Raw genomic sequence first — 20,769 nt, 5'->3', positions numbered from 1 at the left:
GTTTGTTTGTGTGAGAGTCCGCCTCGCTCTGTCGGTGACCGTGATGATGTCATTTCCTAATTTTTATTCCAGGCGACGTTTTATCCCACAGCAGCTGCGATGCTAACGGCTATCAAGCTAGCCACAGAGCTAGCCGCTGCTGGCGGCGCTCAGCTGTTGTAGTTTTGCTCCTCGGAAACACGACGCGCTACTGACTGTAACGGGCTGTCCGTGTTGCAGGGCTGCCGTCCGGCTGTCTGGGATGCTCGGAGAGAGCGGCTGCGCGGCAGGGACCGGGCCGGCGTTGGAAACATGACCGCTGAGTAACGTCTAGCTCTGCTTTACCCACTATAACTCAGCATGAACAGCGAAGAGGAATTTTTCGACGCTGAAACAGGTGAGGCCGCGCTTCCAGCCGGAATGTGTCATTTTTTTACACGTTTGTCAGTCACCCACCCGTCCTCCTGTCCTCCCGATCAGGGCTGGAGTCAGACGATTCCTGTGAAGTCAGCTTCAAAGATGCGCTGCTGTTTGACAGGAAGCAGGTGACGGGAAGCAGACAGGAGAATGGCATGTGGGAGCGCAGGTGAGAAATCACAGGCGTGGGGAAGAACACTGCAAGAGAGCCCTCAAAAAGGGGTGTGTAGGCTGAATTAGGTAATCAAGTACCACTGAATTTAAAGACCTTTGCAGAAATATAACTTTTATGTGGTTTAAACTAAAAGCCAGTCATAAGCAGTGTTTATATAATCATTTGAACGATTTAATTCATACAATAATTTGTGGTTGTTGATTCAGTCGTTAGTTTGAACGATCGGATTCGCTCTGATTCACTGACCGAAAGTCGATCCAAGACATCTTTAGTCAAAAGTTCATCCAGTGAGACTCTACCACACTGTGTGGTCACAACACTAGCAAATATTGATGCCAAAATGTAGAAGGTTCTTTTGTTAAACATATTTAAACAAATGGAATTCAGAGCTTTTGTTCAGACATAGCACACTTCCTGAGGAAGCAAAAAAACAGTTTTTAAGGTCCTAATCTGTCAGTTACTATGTTGCGGTTGTGAACAATAATTAGTCTTAAAAAATTGTCAGATAAATGCATCTAAACATTAAAGAAAAACACAATTAGAAATAATAGACCACAGCAAGAATCAAGTTTCTCATGCACGAGGGAGAGGAGCAAATGTGTTGGAAAAGGTCCACCACGTTTCTCTTCTCAAAGGTCTGCCCCTCCCTGTGCTGCTTTTATTAAGAACACAAGTGGGAGGTAACAATTCAAGACAAAGACAAAAAGTTCATTAGGGGGTGTCGTCAAATGACCCTTTTGGTTGGATTCTAACTTCAAACAGTATCACTTATCAGCTGAGGACAGTGTGTCGTAAAACCCCCCTGTTCCTGGCTGGGCATGATAAGCAGATGACCAAACACACAGAACTGTTTTCAGAAGAGGTAAAAAGGTCAATCTGAGTTAACATTTAAAGAAATACATTTAAACAATGATAATAATAAAACAAATTCCTTCACATACTCCCTCCTGTTTATCATTGATAAATGTTAAAATCTCACATCCAATATCACATCTCTTTTCAGTTTTCTGTGACATCTTCATTTTCATAACACTATCAATTTACACTCAGATGAGAAGTTTTTTTTTTTTTTTTCAAGTAATTTCAATTTCAAAATCATTACAGTCATCTTGTTCTCCCTTTAATAACAAGTTGTATTCTTAAATCATAGGAACACTTTGTAGTCCACCATTCACTGCTCTGGAAATCATAGATTGAATACAAAGAAAAAATGCACATAGTGAACACACAACATATGATCAGTACCATAAGAATAGGTGTCACTATTTTTAACAAAAGTTGCCACCAGGAACCAAAAGCAAACCAGGAGAAGAAATCCCAAGATTGGGGTTTCCTGTCATCCTGCATTGCCTGTTGAACCTATTCAAGTTGATGTAATGCTTCAGTGATGCTGTGACCTTCATTGGTGTTGTCAGGAATAAATGTACAACAGGTATCATTTAACATCTTACAAACACCTCCCTCCTGAGCAACCAATAAGTCCAAAACCAATCTGTTCTGTAGAACCATAAGTCTCATGCTTGACATTTCTTCACTATAGCCTTTAAATGCTTTAATTGTAGCGTTCAAAAATAATCCTAATCAATAATCAATGGTCTCAATTCTGAGGGCATTTTTAGCATTTCCAACCTAGGGAAACAATGCCATAGTTACCTTTTCCCCAGTATTCCAGTGTTCATGGTCTTCAGGTACATGTGATCCCCAAATGGAATCATGTGGCTTGACATCAATAAGGTTACGTCTGTAGCGCAGGTGAGGCTCATGGACTGCAGAAACTATGAAAGTGTGACCTGTGACCTTTACAGAAGCACAAATCCCACTCCAGTCTCTAGGCAGACTGAGGTAGAGGGCCTGCCCACATAACCAAAACATTTGATCAACCACATAAGTACCATTGTTACCTGGCATTAAATCTGGATTAGATCCAACACAACATCCTCTGGGGCAGGGAACAGCATAACCATGGGAAACTCTGTCATTGATTATCTGGACTGTGAAGGGAACAAGAAGTTCATGACACATCTTTATCGGCAAAGTTCCTAAAAACTCTGTGCCATTGTTAGTTACACAATGTGGAAACACAGTTCCTGGTTCCACACTAGCATATGGAGCTAATGATTTTGTCAATTTCAGTTTTTTAAACTGATACAAACTCTTACAACTCGGTCTTACAAGAGTTCCATTTGAAGTGGTGACGGCTCCAGTACTAATATACCCTCTGGTACTATATTCAATAACACAGTCGCTTTTCCACTCAGAAAATTGCTTTGCCTGCAAATTAGGATGTAGGGATGAAGCTTCAATTACAGAACAAACATAGCAATCCGATCTATTCTTTTCCTTAGCCAGTAACATAACATACCTATACCAAGAATTTGTCATATACAGGTGAGTTATGTTCATTTTTGGACTATTCAAAACATCATGTTCATCAATACTCAGCCATCGTCGAGAAATGTTTCTTTCCTCACTGGTGGTTCTTCTTGCGGGTGGATAATGATTCCAAAAGAATCGAATCCATGTGGTTGCTCCTGTCAGGAATAGCAGGAACAGTAAACAAAATAAACTGTCTCTTAGCCCAGTTGGACACGCCATGGTGGATATGTACCTATCTTCGGGAGGGAGAGGTTACTAGCACATCACCTCCTCAAGTCCTCTAACAGTGTAGGATCCGTGTAGTGCAAAAGAGTTCTGGTGTGCTTTCTTCCCTAAGACTAGGTGGATGTCTCGGCTTCGCTGACGTTGAGACAAGCAGCTTCTATACAGCTGCCTCCCTTTGTAGTCAGACTTCCCCACCTAGCAGTTGGAATTAGCCTCACCCAGATGCTTTTTCTTGCAGTGTGATAGATGGATCCAAGACGTCCTTTCAGCAATCTTTACAGCTGTTGGTGTAGTCAGCAGGACTTGGAATGGCCCTTCCCCCCGTGGGCTGGACCAACATTTCCTTTTTATGGCCTCCACAAACACCCAGTCACCAACCTGCACTGGTGAAGTGTCCTGTGGAGATAAAAAGGAATCTGGCACTTGATTTGTCCTTTGCACATCTTTAGTGGTAAACATTTTTCTCAAATAATCCACTAAATTTGCATCATCATCTGGAGAATGTTGCTGTGTAGGATCAAGGTCTGGTAACCTATAAGAACGTCCATACAACATTTCAAAAGGCGTTAAAGGTTGACCTGCTGTGCGTGTGATACGCATGCTTAGTTAAACTAAGTCTATGCAGTCAGGCCGCTGTCTGTTTGTCTCTTACATGCATTTCTTTAACTTTGATTTGATAGTGCTATTAGTTTTCTTAACTAATCCTGCACTCTGTGGGTGATAACTACAATGTCTCTTTAAATCAATACAAAGATGTTGAGCCATTTTGTCTATCACTTGATTTACAAAATGTGTACCATTATCACTTCTTATCACTTGTGGTATGCCAAAAGTTGGGATTATTCTTTTACAAATAGCTTTAGCTACTGTAATAGCATCTTGTGTTGCACATGGAAAAATTTCAACCCATTTGGAAAATGCATCAATAATCACTAAACAATATTTCAATCCCTTGCTTTTATTCAATTCAATAAAATCCATAAGGATTGTATGGAAAGGAAAAGTTCGTTCAGGAAATTTTCCTCTCTTAGGTGTAACATTGCCTTGGGGATTATGACGCATACATGTAACACATTGTTTACAAAAATTTTTTGAATAGAGAATAAATCCATAAATTGTTTAATATTTCTCTAATAAATTCATCCTCCCCCCTGTTGAATCATGGCAAAGCCCATGACTCAAAATTGCTGCCCATTTGTACATGGATTTTGGTAAAATAGGTTTTCTTTCTGTGCTGACATAAAGACCTTGTTCTAACTTTGCTCCCTTTTTGAAACACAAATCTTTTTCTTATTGTAGTGCGCTGTGTTGCATTTCTTTTAAAACATCAGCGGGTGCATCTGCAGTCACATTCTCATTTGTGCATATTTCTACATCTTTTGTTGCAGCTTGCTTTTCTGTTGCATCTGCAAAGGCATTTCCTTTAGAAATATGATCTGTTCTTCGTGTGTGTCCCTCGCATTTACATATTGCCACTTTAGATGGTAACATTACAGCAGTCAATAATTCCTTCAGTAAGTCTACATGCGTTATTGGTTTTCCTGTTGATGTTTTAAACCTTCTGATCTTCCACTGTTGACAAAATAAATGCACTGTAGCAAATGCATATTGGCTATCAGTGTAGATTGTAACTGGTTTATCTTTAAACAGTTTGCATGCTTCAGTTAAGGCTGTCAACTCTGCTGATTGTGCTGAGGAATTTCCACACAGGGGTCCTGCCTTCAGAACCTTATCTTGAGTTACAACAGCAAAACCCACTTTGTTCCTGCCTGTCTCATCTTTCTTCGCTGACCCATCAACAAAAACTATTTCTCTTTCAGTGAGATCTAAAAATTCATCACTAATTGGTTGAATTTCTAGTTCAGATTCATCTTTTATCTTGTTATTTCTTTTACCATCTAATCAATCTGATTTCTTCCTTTCAGGACAATCTCTCTCTCCCAATGATCTCTCTGTCCACAAATCCAACATCCATCATCAACTTGCTCTGACCCTCTGTTGCCACTTCCTCTAAACCTTCTTCAAAAATTTTCTTTAAAATTTCCTTTTCCACGACCACGATTTCTTCCTCTCTTCACATTCCTTCCAAAAAACACATCACTACTTTCCTCCTGCCAAAAGGTATCTACACTTTGATTTCTAAATTTCTTCTTATTCACCATCACTTTTTCTGCATGAACAGCAAAATTCATAAACTGTTGTAGTGCTCCTGTAGGTAGATCAATGTAATGCTTCCTTATCCAGTCTGCAATCTCTGGTCTCATAGCTTGCAGTAAGGCTTGTTTCAGCTGCTGTCTATAGGCACCATCATCATTATCATCATCTCTGAGTCCACTGTTAGCTTTAAAAACTTCTTCAAATCTGACTCTAAAATCAGACACTAACTCTCCATCTTTTTGTTTAGTTTGACCAATCTTTCCATAATCAGGTCTCATTGGAAAGGCTTCTCTAATTCTTTGTCCTAAAAGTGTAAGACTTTGAATTAACTCTTGACTGTTATGTGGAAGAGGTCTGGGTGGATCGTCATCATTCATAGGATTCCAATTTCCCTTTACTTTTGCCCAGTCTGCTTTCATAGCAGTCATCCATGCTTGTTGACATTCAATGCCATTCAGATGATAAGCTCTCTGAACTTCCATCATTTGCTCATGAAAATCATGTGGATTTTCCCTGTGAGAGATAACTCCCTCTACTGCCTTCTTAACATCCTCCACTGTCCAGGTCCTAAACACAAGAAGTGTAGGTCTCTGGCCATCTTCTCCAGCTCTAGGATTGGGCACTTCAATCATTGGAAATGTCTCAGCAATTTCAGATGACCCTCCAGCTTCTTCCAAACCAACCCCCATAGTTTTACTCCATTCAAGTTTTTTCCCTTTTCCTCCTAACATTATTTTTTCTTTTTCTGGTTTATTTAAATCAGTCACTGGTGGGTTAAAACCCGTCAACAGAGGAGCATTTGTCCCCTGGTAGGGAGGAGGTGAGAAATCAGCTGGTTTCTGCTCTCCCCCCCTTTCATCCTGCCCCTGCTCGGTCTGCAGCCTGCTGCAGCCAGCTGTTGCAGGGGTCTGAGTCGCACATCTGATTTATCCTACTTTTTTTTAGCAATCAGACATGCTTATCTAGTTTTACTTTTCTGAATGCCACCCTTTATTTTTCGTTGCTTCATTTAACCACAGTTTTGCACAAATTAATTCTTCACTATTTTTTTTTGTTTCTTTTGTATTTTTTATTCTGTTTTTAATTTGTAACCTTTGAACTAATCCAGTACATTCCCCTTAAAATCCTAGTTTTTATCCCATTTTATCAAGAATGTAGTTGAATCTGGATGAACCTCTTTCCATATATATTTTTTCATTTGAATTCCCCCATTTTTTTTCTTTTTTCTTTTATTTATGTTAGTCACAGAGCGTGATCAGAACCAACAGAGAATTTCTCTCAGGACCGAATTTCACTCCCCGTGCAACAAGCTTCTAGGTCAGACCTATTGTCTGATCCGGTCACACGTTTAGGGTCCTCCCAGGAGCAAAACACGTTTTAGACTCTGGGTTCCTTTCACCTAAAGCCAAATGAGATGAAATCTTGTTCTACTCCAACAAGCAGCCTTGTGTTAACACCGCAAGGTTTCCAGCTGCCCACTGTTTCGAACAAGTTCACTCCTTTCACACATGCACACACATTCACACCAAAAAAAAACTTTTTTTATTTTATTTTTGTTGTTATTCTAGGCCTTTTAGGGACTTGAACCCTCTTACGCGTTTTAGGCTGCAGGACTCGAACCTACACCTTTATTTAGAATTCTGGACTTTTCCGGGACTCCAAACCCACACGTGTTTTAGGCAACAGGACTTGAACCTGTCCCTCAGAATTCTGGGCCACTTCGGGGACTCGAACCCCTGAAAAAGCGCTGTACTTGCCTTGTCGTTGTGGTCTGACTGGTTAACGAATAACGTCAATCCGGACCCAGGGATCAGACCAGTCGATTGGCCGGCGTAGAATTCACTACGACGGACTTTCCTCCGGAGACCTAGTCTCACGGGCTGTGCACAGACTTCAATCGGCATGATCCTCCCCCAAGGACGCAGATATGTTGTCATCCGGCTCGAATGGACCAAAGAATGTCAGATAAATGCATCTAAACATTAAAGAAAAACACAATTAGAAATAATAGACCACAGCAAGAATCAAGTTTCTCATGCACGAGGGAGAGGAGCAAATGTGTTGGAAAAGGTCCACCACGTTTCTCTTCTCAAAGGTCTGCCCCTCCCTGTGCTGCTTTTATTAAGAACACAAGTGGGAGGTAACAATTCAAGACAAAGACAAAAAGTTCATTAGGGGGTGTCGTCAAATGACCCTTTTGGTTGGATTCTAACTTCAAACAGTATCACTTATCAGCTGAGGACAGTGTGTCGTAAAACCCCCCTGTTCCTGGCTGGGCATGAGAAGCAGATGACCAAACACACAGAACTGTTTTCAGAAGAGGTAAAAAGGTCAATCTGAGTTAACATTTAAAGAAATACATTTAAACAATGATAATAATAAAACAAATTCCTTCACAAAAATCCATTGTACGTGTTTCTCAAAGTGTTATTAAAAACAGTCTTTTGTCTTTCACTTGTGTTTCCAGCTTCATCTGTTCCCAGAATTATCATAACTTCATTTGATCCATATCTGTTTCAGGAAAACTTTGCCAGCTCAAATGATTTCCCGGAGCAACTTCAGTATTTGGAGCATCCTGAAGAAGTGCATCGGCATGGTGAGCGCTACTAGGATTTCTGACAAACCCATGCTGCTATGGGGCACCCTTTTCTCTGCAGTCTGCTACAACAGTGTTTTTCAACCAGTGTGCCGCAGCACACTAGTGTGCCGTGGGAGATGGTCAAGTGTGCCGTGAGAAATTGCCCTCATTAACTGATCTAAAAGCAATTACCATCTCCAGGAAATCAGCTCTTTGTTCATCCAAACAGGCCCTGAAAAAACACTGAGAAGTTAAGAATATGAAATATCATAAAATTATTTTTTCTTTGTGTTTATATGATTCTATTAAAGACATTTTGATAAGAATAACGGGATACCGCGATTTAGCTGCAGCTATAACTGTGTAAGGAAAAGTCCCGCCCCTTTAACTGTCTCCACCAATCATTCTTGAAGGCTTAATCACATGTCATCAGTCTGACCAATCAGAAGTGGTTAAAGTATTCACTTCCTTGTTTCGATTTAGCGCAAAAAAGTCTCTCTATTCTAACAAAAATACCAGCTAAAGCTCGTCTTTAGCGGTGTAGCTTTCCACAGAATCTGGTATAAGACTGGAACAAGTGAACAAAACAATGAAGCTCAAAGACGCGAGTCTTTCTGCGGTCGGCGGATTACGGGCACTACATCTCCCATGATGCAGTAAAGTGACTGTCTTAGCACACAATGAGTCTCTCCTCTCAACGTCTTAAAACAACGAACACACATCAAACAGTTTTTGAATCTTTTGACTTAATTTTTAATACATCTTTTAGAAAAAACAGCTGCAGCTTCCAGCGTTTTCTGCAACAATTATCACAAAAATGCATGTGAAACTGCAGAGCGGCTGTAGATCAAAACAGACTGAGCTTTTTCTTTTTTTTAATTTATCTATTTTTTTGGATGCTGGTGTGCCGCGGGATTTTTGTCAACGTTAAAGTGTGCCGTGGCTCAAAAAAGGTTGAAAAACACTGTGCTACAAAACCTTTCTTATTAGTCTGAAATAGAAAAACGGATGGATGTGATTTAAATAAACTCCTAAATTACGCAGAAATAACCTGAAAATAATGGAACTGAATGACTGCCTATAGAAGGAAAGAATTTCACTGTTAATGTCAATTGTCTTTTAAAGTCCCACTCTGATCTTCTTTTGATTATTTTCAAATTGTTCCCAGTGGTCTTTTAATTGTGATTATGTCGTTTTTAGGCCAAATCAGAAACCTCTGTGGTCTTCTAAGACATCATTTCTGCAGAGCGGAAGTAGTTCATTAGAAATTCACCTCTGAGTTGTGGGCTGGACTGTTGGTGCGGAGTAAACCTGCCTTCATTTCCCGTCATCCCTTTGTCTACACTCTTTCCCGCTAACTTACAGCCCCTCACACCCTCAGTCTAAGATTAGTACAACAAAGTGTGACTATGCGACAAAAATGATGAGCAATATTAGAGTTTTCCAGACGTACAGTTTTGAACCAGATTCTAGCTGAGATGAGGAAAACAAGAGTCTCCAACTGGATGCATCAGAATAGAGCAGGGCAGGGAGCTTGACCAGCGTATTTTCTACCTCATAAATAAACTCTTTTTCAAACTACGTTGTTTTCATTTGGCCCTGATTCGCAACGATTTGAATAAAGAAATATTCAGAAAAACAATTTTAAGCTTAATTTACTTAATATAAGTCCTTTATCACGAGAAAAACGCCACAAAAATATGTTAAAAAAACACCCAAATCATTTAACGCTTAGTTATGCTGCAGCTAGGGGTGTGACGATAACCTCATCAACGCATCACGGTACGTTTTTTTTTTTTTTTTAAGTTCTGCATGTGGTGCGTGAGTGGAACATTAATAAACACATTAAACACATTCATTTTTGCTGATAATTTACCTTTTCTGCTATTCCTGTGTTCAGACTTCAGGGGCTTCTGGGGGAAACCTTTTATTACTGTTCTCCTTCACTCCCTGCACCGGGCCTCTCACTCCCTCTTGCCGGCCCAGCACCCTCTTCGCTGCATGCGCTCCTTCTATTTACACACACGCGCGCGGTTTCAGAAACACATGCTCATTCTACAACAGAAGTGTCCGTCTCGCGAGGAAATTTGACAAATTTAATGCGTTCTAATTATTCATTTCCATTGTATTCATTTCCATTAGAAGCTGCGTGAGTTCTTAAGTGTGCGACACCCCGGAGGATTTTGTGTTGGGGGGGTTATTACTGTTCTCCTTTACTCTGTAACACCAAAAATGAACGCGCACTGTTAGATTTCGATGAATATCACTACATGTTGTGTTTGGGAACTATTTTGTGCAGCGCAAAGTTACATGTCCGTATAAATAAAGGCGGAGCCTCCTGCCCCTTGTTCTTCATGGGTGTCAGGCTTCATGGCTACAGGAAAGGTGACAAAGTGTCTGCAGTCTGTTTATTACTGGGCAATATATAATATTCTGAGAAGATGTCTGTACCAGAGAGCACAGGTGAAACTCGCGTGCAGCTCTAGAGCGGTCCGCTGCAGAAGAATCAACACACACCCCCAACACACGTGTGCGCTCCTTCCTTCTACACACGCAGCCCACTGACACACACACACATAGTCATTCTACAACACATATATAGTTAGTTCATTAGTTAGATTGGTAGTAGTTAGTTGTTACTGTTATTTGTTAATAAAGAATACTGCGTTGTAATTGTATTCATTTGCGACGCGGCCGCCGGGGGATTTGTGTTTGGCAGGGGGGGTGCGGTTAACCGCGACACCACGCCCCCTGCTGAGAAATCTCTGCGGAGAAAAAATCCCACACCGTCACATCTCTAGCTGCAACTATAGATTATGGGGGTTACCATCTGTACAAGGGCGGTTATTAATAAACCCTTAAAAAACCCATGAAAATTTCTCTTTCCTCAGGTTTGCATTTGACCTTCTCAGCTCTACATCAAAATCATCTGCAAGTTTCTAGAAGTAGTTTTCATGAAAGGTTCGTGTAGATTTCATATTTTTGTTTTCTTTGTTGCAGGAGCTGTCCAAAATAGCCATGCCAGTTGAGTTTAATGAGCCGCTGAGCTTTCTCCAGAGAATCTCAGAATACATGGAACACACTCACCTCATCCACAAAGCCTGCAGCTTATCGGATTCTGTGGACCGGATGCAGGTAGAACACAGATGGAGGCTGGAAGTCGTGTCTTTTGTTTTCTTTGCTAAAAGCTCACATGGTGGATTTTTACCCCCTCTTTTTATATGACTCCCAGTGAATGAGAGTTAATTAAAAGTTAGAAAATTGGCCTCACGAGAATCACGGTCCTGTTCTCACGTTTTTTGTAGGAACACTTTATTTTCCTGAAGAGTTTTCCATCAACTCTTCTGTCCTTCACAGGTTGTTGCTGCTTTTGCTGTTTCAGCCGTAGCATCTCAATGGGAAAGGACAGGAAAGCCGTTTAATCCCTTGCTGGGGGAGACGTACGAGCTCATAAGGTACAGGTGGAGCTTAGATTCCCCTCAGCAAGAGGGAACATGTTTATAAAAATGCTGTTCTTTTTCCCCCAGAGAGGATGAGGGGTACAGGTGGATCTCAGAGCAGGTCAGCCACCACCCCCCAGTCAGTGCCTTCCATGCCCAATCTCTGAAGCAGGAGTTTGAGTTTCACGGCTCCATCTACCCAAAGCTGAAGTTCTGGGGCAAAAGCGTGGAGGCTGAGCCCAAAGGCACCATGGTGCTGGACTTACTAAAGTTAGTACTATTGCCGGGGACTTATTTGTCTTTTTAAAATCTTTTAGCAGATTTGTTTGATGTCAAACAAAATATCTGAATTTCCTACTGACTAAAAACGTGAGGCTTAAAGTATTTGCTTCATCCATTTGTGGTGGTTAAGGCAGCCGCTGACTCACATGTTGCAACGTTTGCATCATCTCTAGAGTAAAGCTCCTTTGTTATCTGTGGCAGAAAATGAGGCTAACTGAGAGAAATAGAGCAGAAACTGATCCCTTGCATCACATCCTCTCAGATGGTTTCATATTACATTTAAAATGTTGATACAATTTACTAAATGTTTTCTTTAAAGTCCCATCCCAATCATCTTTTGACCTGTTGTGAAAGTTTTCTCAGTGGTTTTTTAATTATGATTGTCATTTTTAGCCAAAATTTTAAAAAACTTGTCGTTTTCCAGGACATAGTTTGTGTAACGTGGCAGTAGTTCATCAAACATTTGCCTCAGAATTGTGGGCGGGACTGTTGGTGTGGAAGTAAGCCTCTGCTGCTATCCCATCATGCCTTTGTTTACACTCCCTCCCACTACCATACAGCCCTTCACAACCCCAAACTATGATTAGCGGTGCAACAAAAATGGTGAGCGATATCAGAGCTATCCAGCCGTACAGTTTTGATCCAGATTCCAGCTCAGACGAGGAAAACAAAGACGTTCATGGATCTATTTGTCTGTAAGTGGATGCATCAGAATGGAGCAGAGCAGGGAGACTTTGACCTTCTCATTTCACACGCTGCCTCACAACTTTGAGCTCTTTCAAACTGCGATTTTTTTGTTTTTTGTTTGTTTGTTTGTTCCTGATTCATTTTATTTGAATAAAGACATACTCAGAATTGCAGCTTTAATCTAAAATTATTTTATTGTGACTATCTATCATGGCAAAAATGCTTCACAAATATGAATTCTACTGGAGTGGGTCTTTAAATGCAGAGTCAGAAGTAAGTAAGTAAGTAAATCTTAATTTATATAGCACTTTTCTCAGAGAGTGACTCACAAAGTCCTTCACAATATAAAATCAGTAGCGAGACCCAATAAACACACACAGGCATAGAAGTCAACAAACAGGCAGAAGTGAACACAAGAAGCTGAGTTTTGATGTAATTTTGTTGTTTTAAATTGGTTTGCTAGTCTTAATCTAGAGTTTTTTGTTATGTAAACTATTTTGTTTAATTGACAAGCTCCAAAAGATCCCCCTACCTTCCTGTACACTCACTGGCCACCTTCCTAGTGTTAGGTTGGGCCTCCTTTTGCCTTCAGAACTGCCTTAATCCTTCGTAACGTAGATTCCTCATTCTGATGGTCGGTTAGAACTGCAGCAAATCGCCTTATGTCTTTTGCTGTCTTCAGTTGCTTCCATGTGACATTTTTGTTCAAAGGTCAGTGCAAATGCGTGTTTCGGCTTGTGCGTTCAAAACTCCAACTTTCAGTCGTCGCCACACAATCTTCCCGACTGTTTTCAGGCTTTACGTACCAAAGGTGCCGGCCATTGAATGCACGTTGAAAGTTAAACAAGGTCAAAATTGAACTTATCAGGGACTCAGGGATTTGGAAATGACGTTTGGACGACATCCCTTTAAATTTACAAAAGTATCAATTGTATGAAAATTGATCATGGAGGAGAAATTAATCATTTGTGCTCGGTTGGAATCGTACGAAACCAAGTCTTTCATATATCGGAATAGAGCTGTGAAAGAAAAAGCTTGGATGTCCCGCTTGGACATTTTGTACTAAACCTCTTCCAAATGCAGGTGGTGGACATGCGCTAGAAAAAGATCAAGAAGTCTCTCCCTGCTTGTCCAGTGTGAACACCATAGGCTGAGCTTGTGTTCAAGAACCTCTACTTGGCGCGCTCTTGAACGCACAACAAATGTCCAGTGTGTCTTTAGCTTTACAGATAAAGACACACTGGACATTGGAGTTTCTACTGAAGTGCTTTGCTTTTCGTAGACTTTTTACAGTTTTCCTCATATCGTGCAGCCATATCCCTAACAAATAAAAATATGCATTGATCCCTAAAAGGTGGATTTCACCACAAACCCATAAAATAATCCTTCTTTTTTATGCTTCAAATAATCTCAGTTTGTGGTTTTTGTTCCAGGCATAAAGAAGTGTACACGTGGACAAACCCAATGTGCTGCGTTCATAACATCATCTTGGGTAAACTGTGGATCGAACAGTATGGATCAGTGGAGATAATCAACCACAGGTAGGCTTGCTGGCACTGCACCAAAGCGCTTGAGCTTTCTGGACCGGCCAGCGTTGATCACTGAAAGCTGCCTGGTGTCCGTTCTTCTAGCACAGGCGATAAATGTGTGCTGAACTTCAAACCATGTGGGATGTTTGGAAAGGACCTGCACAAAGTGGAGGGATACATTCAAGACAAAAGGTGAGAGAGCACAGGTTATTTTGAGGAACCGAACACGTTAACCTAAAGTTAGCGAAAGTTTATTCAGACAAGTAACCCAAACTTCACACCACTGTTTTCACTGTTTCACGGAAGCAGAATTCCAATACACCGGTTTTTGGGTATTTTCTTTTATTAAAGGATCCAGAATGTTTCTAGTCTGCACAGTTAAATCACAAAGGTTTTTAGAACGATGCTGCTATCAGAGTAGCTTTTTCAAAGTGTGAAGAACTCTGCAAAGTCCGGCTTCATATGGAAAGAAGTTCGGTCTTTCTATCTCACACAACAGGTGACCTTTTTTTCATAGATCAAATCCCATTCAGTACAAGTCCACAACACACATAAACACACTCAGTCTGGTTCCCAAAACAGCTTTCATCACTCCTGCAGTCAGATTTTCAAATACAGTGGTCCCTTGCTATACTGCGGATCAGCTTTCGCAGTCTCTCTGTTTCTCCTGATTTTTTTTCAGTGCGATCTTGCATCCTTTTTTTCTACAGTGCACATTGCTCTGCATCCTGATTGGCTGTTGATCTTGTCAATCAATCTCCTCCGTGCTGTGTTTCCTGTGCAGAATGAGTCCAGTTTGCCACATTTACTTAAGTCTTCGGTCACTAACAGATCTTTGTTGTCATTTTATAATACTGGACTTATTTTTCCATGAAGGTTTGACCTATGAGAGATTAAGGGTGCATTCAGACTCGACCCGGTTCACGTAATTTGTTCCGGATCCAGTCCTGAACCTTACATTTAGTCTGTATTCAGACTGGCATCAAGCGTAGCATCCTGTTCCGCACCAATAGTTGAAGCAAATACTTTGAAGGACAACAACCTCACCTGTGCATGCCAGAGAAATCTGTGTTTTAGAGAAAAAAATGTGTTTTTCCTGGAGTTCCTTTTCCTGCTTGTGGGACGTTTGTTTTCTTTGCCATGGCAGGAAAAAAGCTCCATGGAAAAACTCAAATGTAACTCAGATACTTGAGTGGATCTGAACAAACGAAATTCTCAGTGATGTATGCTAATGAGCGCTCGTCTCCTCTGTGTTTGAACCAGTAAGAAGAAGCGGAGGGTGATATATGGGAAGTGGACAGAGTGCATTTACAGTGTTGACCCTAAGAGTTATGACGCCTACAAGAGGGCAGCAGGTGACCCAAAGAGGTTGAAACAGGTGAGAAACGCTGCTGCAGCCGCGCCTTAGCCCTCTGCTGACATGAAATGCAACTTGGTTTCGTCACACGTTTGTCTGTTTTCCTGTGACTGAAATCTTTTCTCAAACAGTATCTTTTCTTTCACAATAACATGCAGTGGCTTTTGTAGCAGGTAAGGTGTTGCAGTGTATTTGGTCTTTGTAGTGTGCTGCTGCTGTTGTCGAGTTCCGTTCATAGTGTAGTGTATGATGAGATCATTGCCAGCACCAACCCAAAATGCCTTGCAATGACATGCGTTGTTGTTTGAGAAGCGTGTTGAATCTGTAGTTCTGTGAAACCCACTGTCTGCATTGAGCTGTCTGTGTGTGTTTGTGAGTTTGTGACTGTGCTTGTGTGTAGGAGAACAGCTGTGAAGGTGAAGAAGCAGACGAGATGCCAGATGTTCAAGAGACTGTAACTGTGATACCAGGAAGTGCCTTATTGTGGAGGATCACGCCACGGCCGGCTCACTCGGCGCAGGTTAGTGTCCATGCTTGTTGGACCCTTCAGAACCTAAGTTAATGTCCTGTGTACTCTAGTTTCTACTCAGGTAGGTCATGGGAATCAGACGTATTCAGCCATTAAGCAGTTTTTACCAGCCTCAAAATCCTGAAGGAGAATCCAGGAAACCACATCAATTGATCTTTAAAGAATTTATTTGTATAATGAAGCAAAAAAATAAGCGTTTAGCTCCTACAAACAAGAATTCAGTCCCTCATAAACCTGTTACTTTTTCTTTAAGAAGCTCTTTTGTCCTTCATTTAGTGTCTGTATTATTGTCACCTGTTTGAACTGGTTATCTGTATAAAAGACACCTGTCCACGCCCTTAAACAGTCAGACTGTAACCTCTCCACCATGACCAAGACCCAAGAGGGACAGCATTGTAGACCTTAACAAGACTGGGATGAACCATTCTACTATAAGCAAGTAACTAGGAGAGAAGAGATCAACTGTTGTTTGTTCTCCAAAGGTCCCCCTGCTTAAACCAGCACATGTCCAGACAGTCTAAAGTTCTTCAGAAACCATCTGGATGATCCTGAGGAGGACTGGGAAATGTTCATGTGGTCAGATGAGACCGAAATGGAACTCTTTGGTATAAATGCCCCTCACTGTGTTTGGAGGGAGAAGAATACATAGTGTTGCATCTCAGGAACACCAAACCAACTGTGAAGCATGGGAGTGGAAACATCATGGTTTGGGGCTGTTTCTGCAAAGGGGACAGGACAACTGTTTGTCTCAAGAAAATGAATGGAGAGATTTTTGGGTAAAAAGCTCCTTCCATCCGTGAGAGTATCGAGGATCTTCCAGCCTGAGAAGGATCTCAAACACGTTGCCTGGACAACGAAGGAGCAGCAATGTAAAAAGTATTTCAAGTTTCTAAAGGGTTCTAGCCCGTCTCTAGACCTCAATCCAATAGAGAATAGCAGAATTCTCTAAAGCATCACAGCTTTAGAGAAGATCTGAATGGAAGAATGGACCAAAATGCCAGCTACAGTGTTTTCAAATGGTCATGACCAACAGGAAACCTTTCACCTTTGTCATTGACAACCATTAACATTGTGTGGAAATGTTTTCATCAGTCATTCATTTTCTAAACCTGTTTTTATCACTTTTGGGGTCACTGGGGTGCTGGAGCCTATCCCGGCAAATTGTGGGCAAAGGCAGGGGACAATCTGGACAGGTTGCTACTCTGTCGCAGGGCCACAAATCACACACTGACATTCACATCTAGGGACAATTTTGAGTAAGCAATTAACCTATGAAGCCTGTTTTTGGACTGTGGGAGGAAGCCGGAGTCCCCGGAAAAAACCCACGCATGCACTGGAAGAAGATGCAAATTCCACACAGAAAGGTCCCCCATTGATGTTTTGTTTCAGGTCCCCCAGCCGGGACTGGAACCGGGGGCCTTTTTGCTGTGAGGCAAGAACGCTAACCACTGCGCCACTGTGCAGACACCTTTTGTTTAAAAGGATTTTTAAAAAATTACGTTTTTTGCACTCTGTTCTGCTCTTGATGTGTTTCTGACAAACCTAAAGAATAACAAACTGCATCCACTGATGTTGTGGTCCTCAGATAGATGTTTGACGGGTGACATGTGACTCTTCTGTACATAAATCTTGATTTGATCGTTTTTGTTTTTTGTTGTTTTTTTCAAAAATAAAAATTTCGACTCATTCTCTGTTGATTTCTGTTCTTTGTTTTTAACCTTTAATTCCTGTTTTGTTTTTTTCTAGATCTTCTGACAAATGCTTTAATTCACCCGCATGCTCCTCTTTTACAAAGTTCTGTTTCAAATTTTTGAAGGTTGATTAAAAACAGACATCAGGTTTAGTCCCTTATTGTCTTAAGTTAGATAAGTTTGAAATAAAAATTATGCAGATTGGTACAACTTTTATTCTTTGTCTAAAGAAATACTTGTTTTCAGAGTAATTTAAAGTTTATTTTTCCATCCAGAGGACAAATCAGTCACTTTATTTATCTGAATCGATGACTTGCTCGATACAAGCCTCAGAGCCTGTAAACAAACACAAAGACGAGTTCAGAGTTTCTCTGTGTATCCATTTCCCAGATCTACAACTTCACCAGCTTTGCTGTGACGCTGAATGAGCTGGAGCCGGGGATGGAGAAGCTTCTGGCCCCAACAGACTGTCGGCTGAGGCCAGACATCAGAGCCATGGAGAACGGAGACATGGGTAGCAGCTACAAGCCACAGACACAAGGGAAGGTCTCTGCTTCACATGCCCTTATCTAAATACGTCTTCGGGTCTCTTTCAGAACTGGCCAGTGCAGAAAAAGAACGTTTAGAGGAGAAACAGAGGGCAGCACGGAGGGAACGGTCCGAAGAAGAAGAGACGTGGTCGACAAGGTTTGACAGCAAGGCTTTCTGAACTTCTGTGAGGTGTTTGGCTCTCAATGAGTTCACAGCTACAGAAAACAGAGCCATGCTGCTTGTACTGTTCAACACAATATAAGAAAAAAATCACAATTTGTCCACAGGGTTTATTTTTGCTCATTTCTTTTACACTTTTAAAGTCCCACTCTGATGAAAATTGTGTTTCTAACATTTTTTAGTGGCATTTTTCTGATGGTGGACATATATTTAAGAATTAGGCTTAAAACTGCATTTCTGAGTATTTCTTTATTTGAATTGTTGGGATTTAGGAGCAGACACAAAGATTAATTTGAAAAAGAAGGTAGAAAATATGCTAGGTGGGGAAGAAGCTCCCTACCCTGCTCCATTCCAGTACATCCACTTGCAGACAAATTGCACAGCTTGGATTGCTCAGATATTGCTCGCCATTTTTGTTGCACTAGTAATGTTAGTTTGGGGGTGTGAAGGGCTGTTAGCTAGCGAAAGGGAGTGTAAACAAAGGGTTGATTGAAAATAAGCAGAGGCCTACTCCATACCAACAGTCCTGACCACAACTCAGAGATGAATTCCCAATGAACTCCTGCCGCTCTGCAGAAACCACATCCTAAACGACACAATCCAGAACCTTAGATGAGATGAGATTAACCTGAGATGGTTAAAAGACTACTGGGAACACTTTTACAAGTAGATTAAAAGATGATTGGATTGGGACTTAAAAATGTTTTTAGCAGTTTCTATAACGGCCACATGGGGGCGACAGTAAATTAACTCACCTTTTAAGTTGAAAGGATGTCTTCCATACAAAAACATTTAGATGTTTGTATTTTAGCCTTTAAATGATGCACACATGTTGGTCCAGCTGAATCATCAGAAGTTTTGGGTTAGCTGCCCTTTTCATGCACTATAAATGTACTTTAGAGCAGTGGTTGTTGGTTAAATTTCCAGTAGTGTGTAAGAAAAATATCCTTTTTTGTCTACATAGCTTATAAAAGAAAGTTGAAAATCTCCTGTTTGTCTTTCTCCTCAGGTGGTTCCAGCTGGGAGTAAACCCCCACACAGGAGCAGAGGACTGGTTCTACACAGGGGGATACTTTGACAGGAATTACTCCGACTGTCCCAACATTTATTGACGCGTCGCTTGCGTCGGATAGCATTCACTTCGGTTTTTTTTTTTTAATAGCATCTTAGATTTGCCATGGTATGACGGTTGCTGCGTCTTTGCGATAATCCCCATGGATTTCTGCTCGTCGGATTATCGACCAAACTCGCTCGGAAAAACGTTCGTATGAGAGAATTTAAAAAAAACAAAGCACAAAATGTAAACGTATTTCATTGTTAGTCTGAAGACAAATATCAATCAGCTTCTGAGAGCAGACGGCAGTGTGCTGTCTGGAGTTGAGCTGCTGCAGGACACAAAGAAATTGTTTCACTGGAGATCAAGTTCTCAGCTGTTGCGTAGGCGTTCCACACACTTCATACTGCATTCAGATATCAAGGGTTACTTAAAAATCCATAAGCCACCTTTGTCTAACCAACCCAGAAATGAGATGTTTATTTTATTTAACCGGCACTAAAATGTGTAGTTTTTTTTTCTGTGAATAGAGACCTAACGGTAGAAGCTAAAGCTGCTTGTAATTAAGTTTACTGCAACTGTAAACCCCTAATGTAGGTACATAAAGTTGTTGTCTGCTGTAATATAAATATATATAGTAGTCAGTGCATGCTTGCCCACTGAGATGCTTATTTACACAATTTAAAGCCATAAAATAATTCTGCACTACATGAAGGTATATCCCACATTTAAAAGAAATTTGATTATCAAAGATTTAAGTCTGCTGATAACAAATTCCTCCCACTTTCAGGGACATCTGAGCCTAAAAATCTTGTGTTGCCATGGATGCGGTCAAAAAGCTTTAATCTACAAGGTTAAACAATGTTAATTCAGAGAATTTGTGCCAATGAATTTATGCCAAATGACCTGCTGGCATGTTTTTTCGTGTACTTTTGAAGGCTGTGACTGGAATCTTTAAGTGAAGAAGCTGCAGTGAGGGATTCTCAGGCCTCCAAGAGCATAAGACACGTTTGAGTGTTCACGTAAAAAGAGGGACGTTTGTCATGCAACTGCGTCTCCTGAAGGCCTTCACAGCCTGTCTCCTCAAACTCTGGATTTGTAAGTTTCCTCTTGGGAAGAAAAAGCTGTGTTTAGATGCAGCAGGTGGAAAAACTATGCAAACCTCTCCATCTGCAGCCTCCTAAAATGTGAAAAATAAACTGTTTCATTGGTGTTCAGCTTCAAACCAGTTCAGGCACTCCAGAGGCAGCAGTGACATGAATGCAGTAGCTGTTGGCTGCCCCCCCCCCCCCCCCCCATTGTTTTTAAGCACTAAGGTTGCAAACAACTGCACATTTGAACGCGAGAGGTCCCATGTACAAGTATGTGAAATCTGCCCCGTTGCTTCTCCTTTACCTCTGAACTTAAAGCACTTTGTGAAGCCTGAGGTTCAGTCTCATTAATCTTATTTTCCCTTTTACTGCTTTTTGTTAAACATTCTTAAAAAATGTTTACATTATTGATGACATAACTCACCATGAACTCATGCTCACTCCTATGCATTTAAACCATGTGGAATGAATAAATTATGGACTAAAAAACA

The 20,769-nt window shown here is 41.0% G+C and overlaps 2 protein-coding genes and 1 long non-coding RNA gene across 5 annotated transcripts in view; 1 reads left to right on the top strand and 2 right to left on the bottom strand.

Annotated features, from left to right (window-relative positions):
* The window catches only part of si:ch211-197l9.2 (uncharacterized), a 13,841-nt gene extending 13,266 nt beyond the window's left edge, over positions 1 to 575 (bottom strand). The window contains exon 1 of the mRNA XM_011477508.3: positions 436 to 575. The gene's annotated coding sequence lies outside the window, so the exon portion shown is untranslated. The remainder of the gene's footprint in view (positions 1 to 435) is intronic.
* LOC101170760 (oxysterol-binding protein-related protein 2) overlaps positions 1 to 20,769 on the top strand; it is a 20,913-nt gene extending 144 nt beyond the window's left edge. For 2 of the 3 annotated variants that reach the window (XM_023956813.2, XM_023956814.2), the window contains exons 2-14: positions 220 to 376; positions 460 to 565; positions 7,850 to 7,925; positions 10,908 to 11,042; positions 11,265 to 11,362; positions 11,435 to 11,617; positions 13,750 to 13,857; positions 13,948 to 14,037; positions 15,109 to 15,223; positions 15,603 to 15,722; positions 17,813 to 17,936; positions 18,019 to 18,109; positions 19,143 to 20,769. In XM_023956813.2, the coding sequence (XP_023812581.1) occupies positions 340 to 376; positions 460 to 565; positions 7,850 to 7,925; positions 10,908 to 11,042; positions 11,265 to 11,362; positions 11,435 to 11,617; positions 13,750 to 13,857; positions 13,948 to 14,037; positions 15,109 to 15,223; positions 15,603 to 15,722; positions 17,813 to 17,936; positions 18,019 to 18,109; positions 19,143 to 19,245 (1,386 nt within the window). In that variant the 5' untranslated portion in view covers positions 220 to 339 and the 3' untranslated portion in view covers positions 19,246 to 20,769. Of the gene's footprint in view, positions 1 to 219; positions 377 to 459; positions 566 to 5,097; positions 5,294 to 7,849; positions 7,926 to 10,907; positions 11,043 to 11,264; positions 11,363 to 11,434; positions 11,618 to 13,749; positions 13,858 to 13,947; positions 14,038 to 15,108; positions 15,224 to 15,602; positions 15,723 to 17,812; positions 17,937 to 18,018; positions 18,110 to 19,142 lie in introns of those variants that run through there. The other variant, XM_023956815.2, reaches the window with a different exon arrangement.
* LOC144994067 (uncharacterized) lies at positions 1,136 to 7,420 on the bottom strand. The gene is made up of 2 exons (XR_013657449.1): positions 7,087 to 7,420; positions 1,136 to 3,568 (listed from the first exon to the last, which is right to left on the bottom strand). It is a non-coding gene; the product is annotated as an uncharacterized LOC144994067 (long non-coding RNA).

Source organism: Oryzias latipes, chromosome 7 (genome assembly GCF_053564925.1).
Source record: "Oryzias latipes strain Hd-rR chromosome 7, Olatipes_Hd-rR_3.1".
Classification (NCBI taxonomy): Eukaryota; Metazoa; Chordata; class Actinopteri; order Beloniformes; family Adrianichthyidae; genus Oryzias; species Oryzias latipes.
Note: the sequence above shows the minus strand (reverse complement) of the source record. Positions and strands in the feature narration are given on the sequence as shown.